We start from the raw sequence: 13,062 nt of genomic DNA, 5'->3' as shown, positions 1-13,062 counted from the left end.
TACTAGCTCACCGAATTTTAAGTTTGTGAATTTCTACCTTATTTTATTTGATTCATTAATAATTAAACATTCTAATTCATAGATTAAAATTTAATGTGAAAGTAAACACAAGCTTCTTTAAGGGTTGCTCCATGTATTAGAGTTTTTCCTGTGGCAGAGGCACTCTTAATTATAAAGGTAATACAATTCGACGATGTTTTTTAAAATGGAATGATGTTCAAGATAAGACACTACTAGGGTCATGGTGACAGACATCTCAGTGTTTTCAGAACCGAATTTGCCAATTGGAATCAAAGTGGCTTCTGATTTAATTACCAAATTGAAAGCAATTTCTACAGGAAAGGTGGGATAAACAGGTCTTGCACAATCACTGCTCACTGATCTACATTGGCCCTTCATTTCACTCAGCACTTCTTGGTTATTGGGCCTGGGCACCCTCACAAAGAGTTCAGGGAGTTTTCACAACTCCAAGACGGTTAGCAGCTGAAGAGAGAGTAAGTGAGAGTCCGCGATGTGTTACAGCAATGATTGCACGCGGACTCTTGACTCCTGGGCGCTCTCCTTACACCACGCTGCCTCTCTGCTGATAAGCCTGACTGACCTGAGATTGCCTGTTCTCTCTCATAAAGAGAGACGTCATTTGATGGAGGCAGAGGCAGGCAGAGCTCTGAGTTTGAAGCCAGTCTGTTCTACTTAGTGAGTTCCAGGATAGCTGGAGCTTCACAGAGAGCCCCTGTGGTAAACAACAAAACGATGTCATGGGTATAACCTGACTCTGTCAGTTAGGGCACAATATTGTATGAGTTCAAAGTTTTAGTTGATTGGTAGTCTTTGTCTTACGTGTGCTTGGCTAACAGGATTGTTTGCTAAAGATGGTATTCTTTGTAAAACTCATAAGCCTATTTTTAGGTAAATTTGTATAATGATATATCACATTTGATGGCAGTGTCTCTTGAGTCTGTCGCTGAACATATATGCTGAAAGCACATGTCCAACAGAGTGGCGTGTTGGGAGTATGTTTAGAAACCTGTATCTTGTTTAGGACACTGGGTTCTTGTCTTTGGCCATAACAATGTCTTGCAATTTTTTCCCCTTTCATATGTTTTGGCATTTTGCTTTTGTTTTTGTCTATTCTGGTCTGGAAGGTCTCAATTTTATTACTTACCTTTTCTTCTTGTGGTAGTAATTCTATTTTCTGTGATATGTAATGAAATTTTAAGCTCTATTTAATTATTGTAGCAATGTTCTTAACGTTAGAAAAGGTCAATTTAGAAATGTCTGTCTGCTTCTTGGCTGGTTTTGTTCTTCTCCTGAGATGCACAGCGTTTTACCATTTTAACTGTTTTTAAGCGCAACCTGGGGATCATGCGCAACCTGGGGATCATGTTATGTTATGTAAATTACAACTGATTTTAACGCTGAGTTTCAATTTTCATTTTAGTTTTTTCAGAAGTAAAATGTGTGGCCTTTTATGTCTTGTGTCTTTTGCATTTCAGAATCTTCCCTGAGTCCCTTTGTAGTTTTGTGTTAGTCACCCTAGAAGCATGAAAGTCTGAGTCAGCCTGCATTTTAAAAAGATCACATTTATTTATTTATTTATTTGCTTGCTTGCTTGGTATGGCGACAGGGCCACATGTCCTGACAGGGCCATGATGCTCATGTGCAGCTCAAGGGGCGCTTTGAGAAGTCAGTTCTCTCTTTCACCATGTGGGTCCCCAGCCAGGCTGTCAGTTTCTGCAGCAAACAAACCCCTTTACCAGGTAAACTCCCTTGCAGGCACCTGTCTGCTCTTTGTTTAGATGAATCAATGTACCTGTAATGGCACAAACGGGCCCATAGCCAGCGGGGCATGGGAAAGCCTGTTAAAATGGATGAGTTCTTTGATCGCCCACCGGCATCTCGTGTGTCTTCTCCTGGCTGGAAGACGGCTTTCGTTTTACATTTGCCAGTTGGTGGTCTAAAGGGTGCCCGGAGGGGTCAATGGAGGGACCCACAGCCTTGGGCCTTTAGGGCAGAAGTTGACCATTGTATACTTTATGCTCTGCCTTTTGATATGACAATTTTGGCAAGTATTTTTGCCGCTGTTTTGTTTTGTTTTGTTTTGTTTTGTTTTGTGTGTGTTTTGACCCAGTTCTCTGGTACAAGATGTGTTCATGGCTACCCGCCTGTTACCGCGTTCTGTCATGTGGTCTGTACCCTGAATGACCCTCTTTTCTTCTTACTGTAGCAACCATTCTGTTCCAAATTCACAGAGACCTTTGACCCGGAACTCTTTGGCCACTGTACTTCTTTCTTCCCAGGCTGTCAATCAGGTTGCTGTCTGCTCTTACTGGAGATCAGGCCTTGCTCTTTAGCGCTCTGCAAGACAGAAATGTGCCCTGTTACTGCATTATTGCAGAGAGAATAATACTGATACGCTAACACTGGCACGGGCATTCCCCTGCTCTTCCAGTGCCGTGTGTGTATGTGTGTGTGTGTGTGTGTGTGTGTGTGTGTGTGTGTGTGTCTGCTGTGTGTGTGTGTGTGTGTGTGTGTGTGTGTGTGTGTGTGTGTGTTCATTCTGTGGGGTTGATGCTAAGGGCTAGGAAATCATGGCGATCTGACCACCTCCTCTTTCTAGATTGAGAATGGAGATGAAATACGAACTCTAAGGGAGCTTCATGACCTGGTGTACTCACAGGCCTGCGGCTGGTTTCAGAACTTAAGAGACAGATTTCGAAGCCAAATCCTTCAGCACTTTGGATCGATGCCTGAGAGAGAGGAAAATCTCCAGGTAGGATGGCTTTTGCTGTACCTACTGACAGTCTCACTTTTTCGTAAACCGAATAATTTTCCATGTTGCCTTGTTTTATTCCCTTTGACCCCCATCTTTAGACCTACGACTATCTTCCTAGAGCGTACATGTAGCATAGGCAAGGATGCCGGTAGGGAAGAGTGTGTCACCGAGGGAGGAAGGGCTTGTCTCAGGATGCCTGGAGGGATGACAGATTTAAAATGGGATGCTAGTCTCCATTCAACTGTGCCTAGGGGGCCACCATACCTCCCAGCCCATCAGCTGTCGCTTTTGACAGCTGAGAGATGTGTGATTTGGTTTTTTCCATCTTTTAAAAAAATCTGCTTACCTCTCCTTACACCCCCATGTCCTGTTAACCATTTCCATTCACTTTTGCTTACTTGTGTTCAACGCTTCTGTTACCATAAAGCAGTCACTCTTGGGGTCTTGCTCAAGTACTGGGGTTTACATTAAAACTGAACCTAATTAGTAATGTGAGTCTTGCTGTGCACGGAGCTTGACCCATTAGGAGGTTCCTTACCCTAGGGAATTTGACCACAGGTTCATAAAAAAAAAAAAAAACAAACAAGGTTAGGTGAAACATTTTGAATTGGCTAAAATATTTATTGCTAAAAGATGGTTGATTTTATAGTGAAATAGCTGTAAATATATGAAGGTGGAGCAATAATAAATCCCAGTGTGATGCACCATCTGTCATTCCAGCCTTCAAAGGTTGGTCTGAGTCTGACCAGTCCAACTGAGTCTCTTGTTTCAGCATCAGGACCATTTCCAAACTGAGGATAGGACCCATGTGGAGTCGGTGGTGTCCACTGTGGCATATTTATCCCGGCCACCTGAATATGGTTAAACATTATAGAAGTCTGCTTTCATAAGACAAAGGAGACTAGCATATTAAAAAAAAAAATCTCCAGAAAGTAACTCTCATAATTCCGGTAGTGTTCCCGCATTGTCCTCACTTCTCTCCTGGTCGCTGCCACTGGTTTTTGTTAATGACATCTTAGGAGTCAGGGAAACAAGGCAGCCCACTGTGTGTAATCCAAAATGAGGGTTGCACGAGGGATGTTAACACAGCAGCTGGAGACTGCCGATGACTACTGCCGCAGAGGTCACAGAATGCCACTGCAGTTCATCTGGAGCAGCGGGGCACCATGCCTCAGTCACACTGGTGGAGAAAGTGCTCTTAGGGCTCCAGCAAGTGCCCGTCTGCCCATCAGTCAGCAGCAGGGGAATGAGTAGTTTTCTAGAATTCTCTGGACAGCTGCCCCACGTGTCCCAGAGAATAATGACCTCTTTTCCAGTTTCTGCATCTGGTAAGAATTCCATTAGTATGGTTAAGTCTATCCTGGAGACCCATGGAGGATAGGATTCTGGGAAACATTGTCTCTGCAATGTCAAAGGAAGTGGCCTGGGTGCAGAGTTGAAAGCAGACACTGAGGGGAGCCATCCCACAGGCACTGCCATGGCTCCTGTCATTCTGAAAGTTCATGGCTCGTGAGCACCAGAGCAGAGAGCAATAAGGGAGGCTTTCCAACCCTGTTGTGCAAATTTGTCATTCTCTCTGTGGCTGCTCATCAGTCTTTGCAATATGCAGGAACCTCCTTGCCAGGAAGCTAATTTTTTCTTGCCCTCACCACATCAGTTTTTCACACTAAATGGAAGCCCCCCCCCTTTTTTTTTTGGATTCCAACTTTTGAATAAAAATTTCAAGTATCACTTAACACTCCGTAGTGCTTTAAATAACCAGGTCTGTCCCCATGAGGCATTTGGTACTACCTGGAGACATTTTGACCATTGCAGCTAAAGAGGTGCTCTTGGTGTCTAGAGGAAGGAAGGCAAAGATGCCGTTGGCACAGGACTGTGGCACACAGACAGCAATGCGTCCCCAAACCCCGAATGTCAGCAACCTGAGGCCAACAGCCGATCCTTGTATTGACAAAGGAAAGAGCTGACTGGAGTCAGGGCTAGATTAAAATCCTGACTCTGTGGGATGTGTACTGAGGGACCGCAGGTGATGATTGCATCACAGTTCCCAGCTTCCGTTCCTCACTGTCTGTGATGTAATAACCGCCTCCCTTGGATGATATGATCCAGAGACTTAAGACAGTACCTACCATGTAAGTAAAGCAGGCTTGTTTTTTGTTTTGTAGTTTTAATGTTACATTAACAGTCTGAACTGTTGGTTGGTTTTAGGCAACCCCTAATGGACCTGCTTGGTGTTGGTGGCTGCTGGCTGTCCTGCCTGTAGACCCTCGGTATCAGCTCTCCGTACTGTCAATGAAGTCTTTGGAGGAACGGCTGACAAAGATACAGCATATTCTGACTTATTTTTCTAGAGACCAATCTAAGTAACGAACTGCTTGGATCTTACTTAGCTCACTCTTAGCCCAGAGGCTGAGAAGCGGTTGGATCTTACTTTAAAGTCACCCTGATCCGGCTATGTTCACGGCCGGGTTGTCCGCTGCCTTTGCACACCCAGTGCTGGTTTAAGAAACTAAGGAAACTTTTTTTTTTCCTTCAACCTCCTGAATCTCGTGGATCTGCAAATGAATACCTTCAACCAGGTCCTAGACCACTAAGAACTTGCACAGAAAACACGCACTGAATGTGTGTCAAACCTCTACATTGTGATGAACTTGCACTATGTACCATACTCTAAATGAACTTCGTACTCCGTGTATGTATGATGTGTGCGTGTGTGCACATGTGTATGTATGTGTGTGTGTGTGTGTGTGTACACTTGTGTGCATATATGAGTGTGTGGATATGTGTGTGTACACTTGTGTGCATATATGAGTGTGTGGATGTGTGTGTGTGTACACTTGTGTGCATATATGAATGTGTGGATGTGTGTTGGTGTGCTTTTTCTCTGGCTTTAAATTTTAAAAGACAAAAAAAAAAAAAGCCATAGAGAGTGAACTTGCTGAGGGTCCTCTATTGCCTAAGTTTACAACCGTAGTCGTAGGAGTTTTCACAGATTGAATTTGCCTCAGATTTGTTTGTCCTGATGCTTCTATTTGCACAAACATGCAAATTATGGTATAGAGTATCATTTTTTGTTGGAAATCCTGCTCTTGCTGAACTGTCTTGGCCATTGACTATGACACAGTCTCTTATTTATGTAAATACTTGCATCCCGGTGGCCCGGCAGGCAGGGATGCAGAATCCAGAGCCAGTCTCCAGGAACAATTGCAAACCTGACATGGTACTGTGCATCCATTCATAAAACACTTAAAACTGTGAAAATATGGTTTACATTAAAATGTACATAAAGGTAGAAGGAGAACTCGATCCAACCCGCTAGCTTGTACATTTTAGGGGGCTTTTCGCATTAACTGCCCGTCTATGTCGTTTAGAGTTTGACATGGTAACTTGTATTTAAGGAGTAGCGTAGCGTCTGAGTCCGTTGCGGATCTGGGGGAGGAGGAAAAGCATAACTGGGACTAAGGTAGGACTAAGCTTGTAAGGCCTGCTCTGTTTTGACTCTGGTCTTGGTGCAAATGTTAGTTACGCCTTATTCATATCACAGTTAGAGCACCATGCTGTGACATGGTTATATCCATGCTGTCCTAGCCCTTTTATAATTATCCGTTGCAGATTTGTGACTGTCTGTCTCTATTGACTTTCTTTTATGTAAGTAATTTGTACAAGTTTCTTAAATTTTTTGCTTTTGCTTATTTAATTTTGAATAAAAGCTAAATTCATAATACTTTTCCCCCTTTAAATTTTAAAACGATGTCAGAAAATACTATTGAACTTACGTGGGTTTTGTTGTTGTTGTTGTTTTGTGGCATGAGGCTTAATTCGTAGATTTTGGGGGTCTCTCTACATAGCTCTGGCTGTCCTGGAACTCACGATATAGAACACGCTAGCCTTGAACTCGGATACCTAACTCCCTCCACCGCCCAAGGGCTGGGATGAAAGGCGTGTGCCACCACACCCAGCAAGTTGTGGTTTTAAAACACTTTATAAACAAAGAATGTGGTGTCTTGGGGCTTCAGGTCCAACAACCCTTCTGTAAACTCTAGACTCTAAAGCCTTGTTTTTTAACCTTAAAAACAAAAAACAAAACAAAAAAAAATATCCCTTTAGGATGAAGATCTTCTTTTTAACTACCCTAAAAATGTATTTGTTGTCACTAATGAATTTAAAATATGACAGGTTTCTTAAAGACAAACTTTTATGTACATTCTTCCCTTTCAAGACTCCACTTTGTTGTGGCCATTTCTATTTCCTTAGCTCAGATAATGTTTATAGGTTTTGTTTAGAGATGAGATTTCCGTGTGTGGCTCAGGCGGGCCTCAGGCCTGCTGCTTGCCTACCCCGGTCTCCAGCTGCTGTAGGTACACAGCTCCATGCCCAAACATCATGCCTTCAGGATTGGCTGAAAGTGTTTAGAAAAGACTCAGGGGACCCCACTCAGCCCCACCTTGAGCCAATAGAGACTGCCCACTGTTCCTGTTGATGCAGGTCTACACCCCAACTCATCTGGAGGCTGAAGCAGGGAGATTTGGAGTTTAGGCCAGTATGGGCCACGTAGTGAGTTCAAGGCCAGTGTGGGCAGCTTAGCCTTTGTTTGACAGTCAGCAGATGCAAGGCCCTGGCTTTGTTTTTCACCGACAACAGTGAGGAGTGTTCTTAGAAAGCAGCCAATGAAGGGATAATAAATTACCCAGGAGTACCTTATTAATAGTACTTTTATCATTACTACTACCTTATCAGCCGTTTTAAAGTGTAAACTAACTTTTTTTGTAATTAAAAATACTGCTAAGTGCCTATTATAAATGGGGAATCTGTATAAATGATTTACCTATATGTTTCTTAAAATACCACATGGTGAAAGTAGTCCCCTGGTGTTGAATCCACATATTTAATATATATATATATATATATATATATATATATATATATATATATATATGTGTGTGCTATATGCACAGATGGGCTTTGAATGGTTTCTACACACACACACACACACACACACACACACACACACACACACACACACACCAGTGGAAGTGTGTGGGCCTTGTTTATTTTTATTTTATGGCAGATGTTCCTATGGCAGTTTTCCTATGTAGATATTTTGTCTGAGGGTTTTTTTTTTCCTTAATGAAAATGTCATCTATCTTATCACTTTAGGTGCTTGTGTTCCATCATTAGTACAGGATTTTTGCTAAAGTGTCTAGTTTCCCAGCTTATACACGTGTCCACATGTTTAATTCTTCTAGGTCTTGCGCAGACACTTCAGTTAGGAGGACTCTGCACTCTACTCACTTCCTTGTGCCTTTGCTCATGATTCTTGAAGGAGTAACTAAGGTACCGTCACAAACCCTCCTGAGGGCTCTCCACCTGCTCCAGCAGTGCAGACAGGCTTAAGGGGGTCACAGACTGACCACTGCACATACCTGAAATAAGTACTTAAACACTGAGCATGGTGACAGTCATCTGTAATCTAGGTACTTGAGATCACAAGTTGAGGGACAACCTGGGCTACGTAGTGAGACTATTTTGGATGGGGGGGACTTCCAGTCAAGGGAAGGAGATTAGCTGGAGTGAACAAATGACTGCTTTCTCCCCAAATTCAAATAATGATTTAAAAAAAAAAAAAAGGAAGGAAATGAAGACCGTTGTGACATTAGAACCTCAAGAGTTGGCAGATGCTTTGGAGGCTATCTGAGCTGTAAGTGAAAGCTGGCATGTTAGGCCAGAGGAAGTCACGGCTTTGCAGAAGTGGAGGACTGGAGGCCAAGTGCAAAGAGCTCCAGGGAATCCCCACACTCAGAGAAGGTCTTGGGAAATTCCCATAGGGAGGCTGGGTGTGAATTTGAACTCCCCCCGCCCCCAGCTGTACTGCAGAACGAAACAGCAGTTGTTCTCAGGCTTTTGAGTTTGAATTTTCAGCCTAAGCCAGTGTTCAGAGGTCAGTATTTAAAAATGATTAGGGTTGGCAGGGCAGCTCAGCCAGTAAAGACAACAGCCACCAAGTTTGCTGACCAGACTTTAATCCCCAGATCCCATGTCTTGGGAGGAGAGAACTGACTCCCACAAGTTGTCCTCTGACTGCCATATACACAATTATTAATAAATGTTCATTTTTAAAAATAAATACTGTTTTTAAAGATGCTTAGGCTGCAGAGTAATGAACGGTCTGTCTTGTAGACCTGCTTCTTGACAAACATTTAGCTATTCAATAAAATTAAATTTTGTCTTTATAAACAGATCTTTTAGGGGGAAGGGTAGGGTGGGTCCACTATTCAAGATTTCAAAAGACTATATGCTTAGTTTCAGAATGTAGGTATGTGGATAGTTTTAGGTCAACTTCACATAAGTTAGGGTCATCGGAGAGGAAGGAACCTTGAGCCTCCATAAGATCAGGTTGTAGGCAAGCCTGTCAGGCATTTTCTTAATCATGGGGGTGGTGCAGCCCATTGTAGGTGGTGGCATCCTAGGCTGGCGGACCTGGGTTTTATAAGAAAGCAGGCTGAGCAAGCCATGGGGAGCAAGCCAGTAAAGCTGTTTACTTCCCACCCACGGCCTCTGCCTGAGTTCCTGCCTCAAAGTTCCTGCCCTGTTTGAGTTCCTGTCCCGATTTCCTTAGATGGTAAATAGTGATAGGGAAGTGTATGCCAGATAAACTCTTTCCTCCCCAACTTGCTTTGTGGTCGCAGTATTTCATCACAGCAATAGTAAGCCTAACTGAGACAGTAGGCATCACAATCAGCCTTCAGAAAAATCCTGTAAGGAAGGTGTTCATATAAGGTGAGAAACCAGAAATGTTGAGTATAGTGGCTAACTGCCTAAGGATTGTGGAGCTGTGGTGTGGTCAGGTCAGTTTTGAATCCAGGTAGACTTGCTCTATCTTGCCATATCAAGTAATGAAAGACCAAAGAGTGAAGTTCCCAAAAGTGATTGGTGGCCTGGGCTTTACATGTGAAGGGTGCCTTTTACAACTGTGGAACTGGGATCTTTGTGAACACTAGTGTGAGATGCTCCATTCCGGTTCAGTCTTGTATTTTGGGAAGCAGGATAAATGGATGATCTTCTTAGACCGTGATAGTTCATAAATGTATCAAGACCATTAAAATGTTCATACTCTAGAGAGTCAATGGGATTTGGGAAGGGTTAAAGTAATTACAATAAAAGTTGCATTCACAATAGGTAGGATATCTTCTCAATGACTCTGGAACAGCAAAGACAGTAGATAACTTAAACAAAGAGAAGCATAAGCAGTATTCAGTCATTAAAAATAACAAATGAGACTAATGTATAAAAAAAATGTGATTCAGTTTTGTCATTACGCCATGGTTACCTTGCAGCATGGAACACAGAGATTAGGAGACTGGATGCCAAAATGAAACCAGTAAGATTTGGGAGCAGTGTATTCTTGTGCGATCTGTCTTCTCTATGTGAAACTCAGCATATGAAGGAAATTGGGTTTTAGGATCTAAGACTGTGACCATTGTGTCTAAGCCTATGTGTTGTGGTCACTGATACGTTTACTGTAGTGGAGGTACATAAAAGCCGGATGTCTAAGAACTGAGTGTCCATATGCCTTTAACAATACCCTCAGTGATTTTTGGGGTCATCTTGCTAGAGCTGAATAGTAGGAAATAGGAAGAGTAGTCAGTGTGAAGACATTGTAACAATAAGGATGCTAGACTCTGGGGACCAGAACATTACATTCTTGCAGTTAAAATGTAGATAATGAGCAAGATGTAGAAAATAAAGTCAGCTGATTTTGTAGTGCGGTATTTTTCAGCCTAATTATCATCAGAGCCATAGACTGAGATAGTCTAACTCTTAAGTGGCCATATATGAGGATGTCACTTCCTGTGGCAGGGAAGATAGTGAGAATGAGGTTTCACTCCAGATTTTCTTTCTCAGAATAGAGTTAAAGACAACAAATGTAAACCCTCAACAAGAACAGCAATTTCTGAAACAAGAGGAGGCCATGACTCCTGAGACCAAGTCTGCCAGCTGACATTCTAGAGATAGGTCTTTTGAACACTAAGCAGGTGTGCACAGTAGGGCAGGAATACAGAAGAACCCAAGATGGAGAATGTGCCACATGTTATATAACCCAAGATTGAAAGGGAATAGGGATCTTTCTTGTTGTTTTTCAAAACAGGGTTTCTCTGTAGCCATGTCTGGCCTGGAACTTGCTCTGTAGACCAGGCTGGCCTGGAACTTAGAGATCTGCCTGCTTCTGCCTCCCAGTGCTGGGATTAAAGATGTGAGCTACCACCTACAAGCCGGGAGGGGGGATCTTGCTGTTGCTCAATAGCAATTTACTCTTCTTAGGAATCACAGGCTAAGGCAAGGGTTTACCCTCACAGAGAAGCAGCAACAGGACAGAGGAGCATGTGGGCCAGGTTTCAGTAATGACTCCTTAGTACAACCTCAGCTTTTGTTTTCAAGACATCTGGTGGGACTGTCACTGCTCTCGGGCTTAGCCTGCAACAGTTACTGAAGCCCCCATAGATAAACGAGCTCTGTCTGGAGTTGAACAAAGACAAGTGGATGGAGGTTGCAGTTTGACCTTGCTTTTTGTTTACACGTCTCAGAAACAACCCTTGCTGTCCTAGGAGTCTAGTCAGGTTGCAAAGTGGTGATAATTCACACTGTTGCCTTAGGATTAGAGCATCGAGTTTAAATGACTATTTTTGGCTCCACAACAGATTATATATAGGATAAACTTATCTGCCAATCTGTAACCAAATTTTACATACTTGTGTAATTGTGCCAAATGTGCATAGATGGCATGATAAGGAATTTAAATGTTTGTATTCTTCACTATTAGATTGCTACATACCCATGATTTGTGTAGCCACTATTAAAGTGTCTGGAATTAAGTATCTTAGTTTTACATTTCTGGCCTCTGGAAGCAGCCTGACACGGTATAGGAAGACCCTAATGGTAGCTGTTCTTCTGCCTCTCCTTAAAATCTAAGCAACTAAGGGATTTTGGTGAAGGTTTGGAAAGATGAGAGAAGCAAGGGCTTGAGATCTTGTGATGGAGAAAAGGGTTTTGAGATCTGTGATTCTTAGGAGAAAGTGGGGACCATTTATGTCATTCAGGGGTGACATTTCTTGATTAACAAGATCTTAGAGGTGGCTGACAGATCTGAGGAGATGGAGACACAAGACTGCAGTGTTCGTGTTGTCTTGTGTGGCCCCACCCCAAAGATAGTGTAGAAGTAGCAGACTCCCCAACCCTGTAATGAACCTGCTTATTGAGATTTGAATAGTCACTTGTTTGTTTGTTTTTAATGTTTATTTATTATGTATATAGGGTAACAACCTGCAAGCCAGAAGAGGGCACCAGATCTCATTACAGATGGTTGTGAACCACCCTGTGGTTGCTGGGAATTGAACTCAGGACCTTTGGAAGAGCAGCCAGTGCTCTTAACCTTTGAGCCAACTTTCCAGATGTGAATAGTCACTTGTAAACATACCTTTTTCTTTTCATTTCATTTCTTTCTTTCTTGCACCCCTTCCTGCTCCCCATATGTGTGGTGGTCAAACGTAACTTAGATGAGTCTGTTCTGTTCTCCCACCATGATGGAACTCAAGGAGATTAAACTCATGGCATCAGGCTTGGCAAGTGTTGTCCTTACCTGCTCACCCGTCCCGCTGGCTCCAAAGTTTTGTTTTGTAAAGGAAAGAAATGTTTGGCTCACAGTTGAAAGGAACATGGTCTCTCCTGGTGGGGAAGGAGTAGCAGCAGAGGAACGGGTGTACCAAAGGCTGGCTTGATTGATTGATTGATTGATTTTAAGTGCTAAAGATTGAACCTAGGGCTTTATAGGTTAAAATATGTGCTCTACTGCTGACTGAGATCTGCCTCCCCCCCTCCCCACCCCCCATAGACTTGGTTTTATAGCAACCTAAAACTGCATACAACTTCATGGAGGGAGAAGACAAACTTTGAAAAAATTATAGAAGTTGATTTTTGCCCCCTAACAATTCATCGGGGTGTGAACTCAGAATCAGAATTTGGTTTTTATTAAGATGGGGCAGGGGGAAATGGCAGTGTTTTGTTCATTCCTGGATTTGAGACCTGATCCTCTGCAGTCATGTTCAGGAGCCAGGAAAAGCAGATAACTCCGGGGCAGAGGAATTGGGGGGGGGGGAGTAGTGGGGGAGTGCAAGGCAGTTGAAATCAAAAGCCTTTCTGACTGAGACAGAAGAGATCAGAAGAATCAAGGATTCCAACGTTAGCCTGAGATCTCAGACCCAAATGACATTAGCCAAAAAAAGAAAAAGAAA

General features: G+C 42.9%; 1 protein-coding gene across 2 annotated transcripts in view; it reads left to right on the top strand.

Annotated features, from left to right (window-relative positions):
* Positions 1–6,500, top strand: part of LONRF1 (LON peptidase N-terminal domain and ring finger 1) — a 32,153-nt gene extending 25,653 nt beyond the window's left edge. For both annotated transcript variants that reach the window (XM_084759659.1, XM_084759658.1), the window contains exons 11-12: positions 2,621–2,773; positions 4,985–6,500. In XM_084759659.1, the coding sequence (XP_084615785.1) occupies positions 2,621–2,773; positions 4,985–5,143 (312 nt within the window). In that variant the 3' untranslated portion in view covers positions 5,144–6,500. The remainder of the gene's footprint in view (positions 1–2,620; positions 2,774–4,984) is intronic.
* The last annotated feature ends 6,562 nt before the right edge of the window (positions 6,501–13,062 follow it).

Source organism: Acomys minous, assembly GCF_964271855.1.
Source record: "Acomys minous genome assembly, chromosome: 15".
Classification (NCBI taxonomy): Eukaryota; Metazoa; Chordata; class Mammalia; order Rodentia; family Muridae; genus Acomys; species Acomys minous.
The sequence above is the reverse complement of the archived record's forward strand: the minus strand, read 5'-3'. Positions and strand labels throughout refer to the sequence as shown.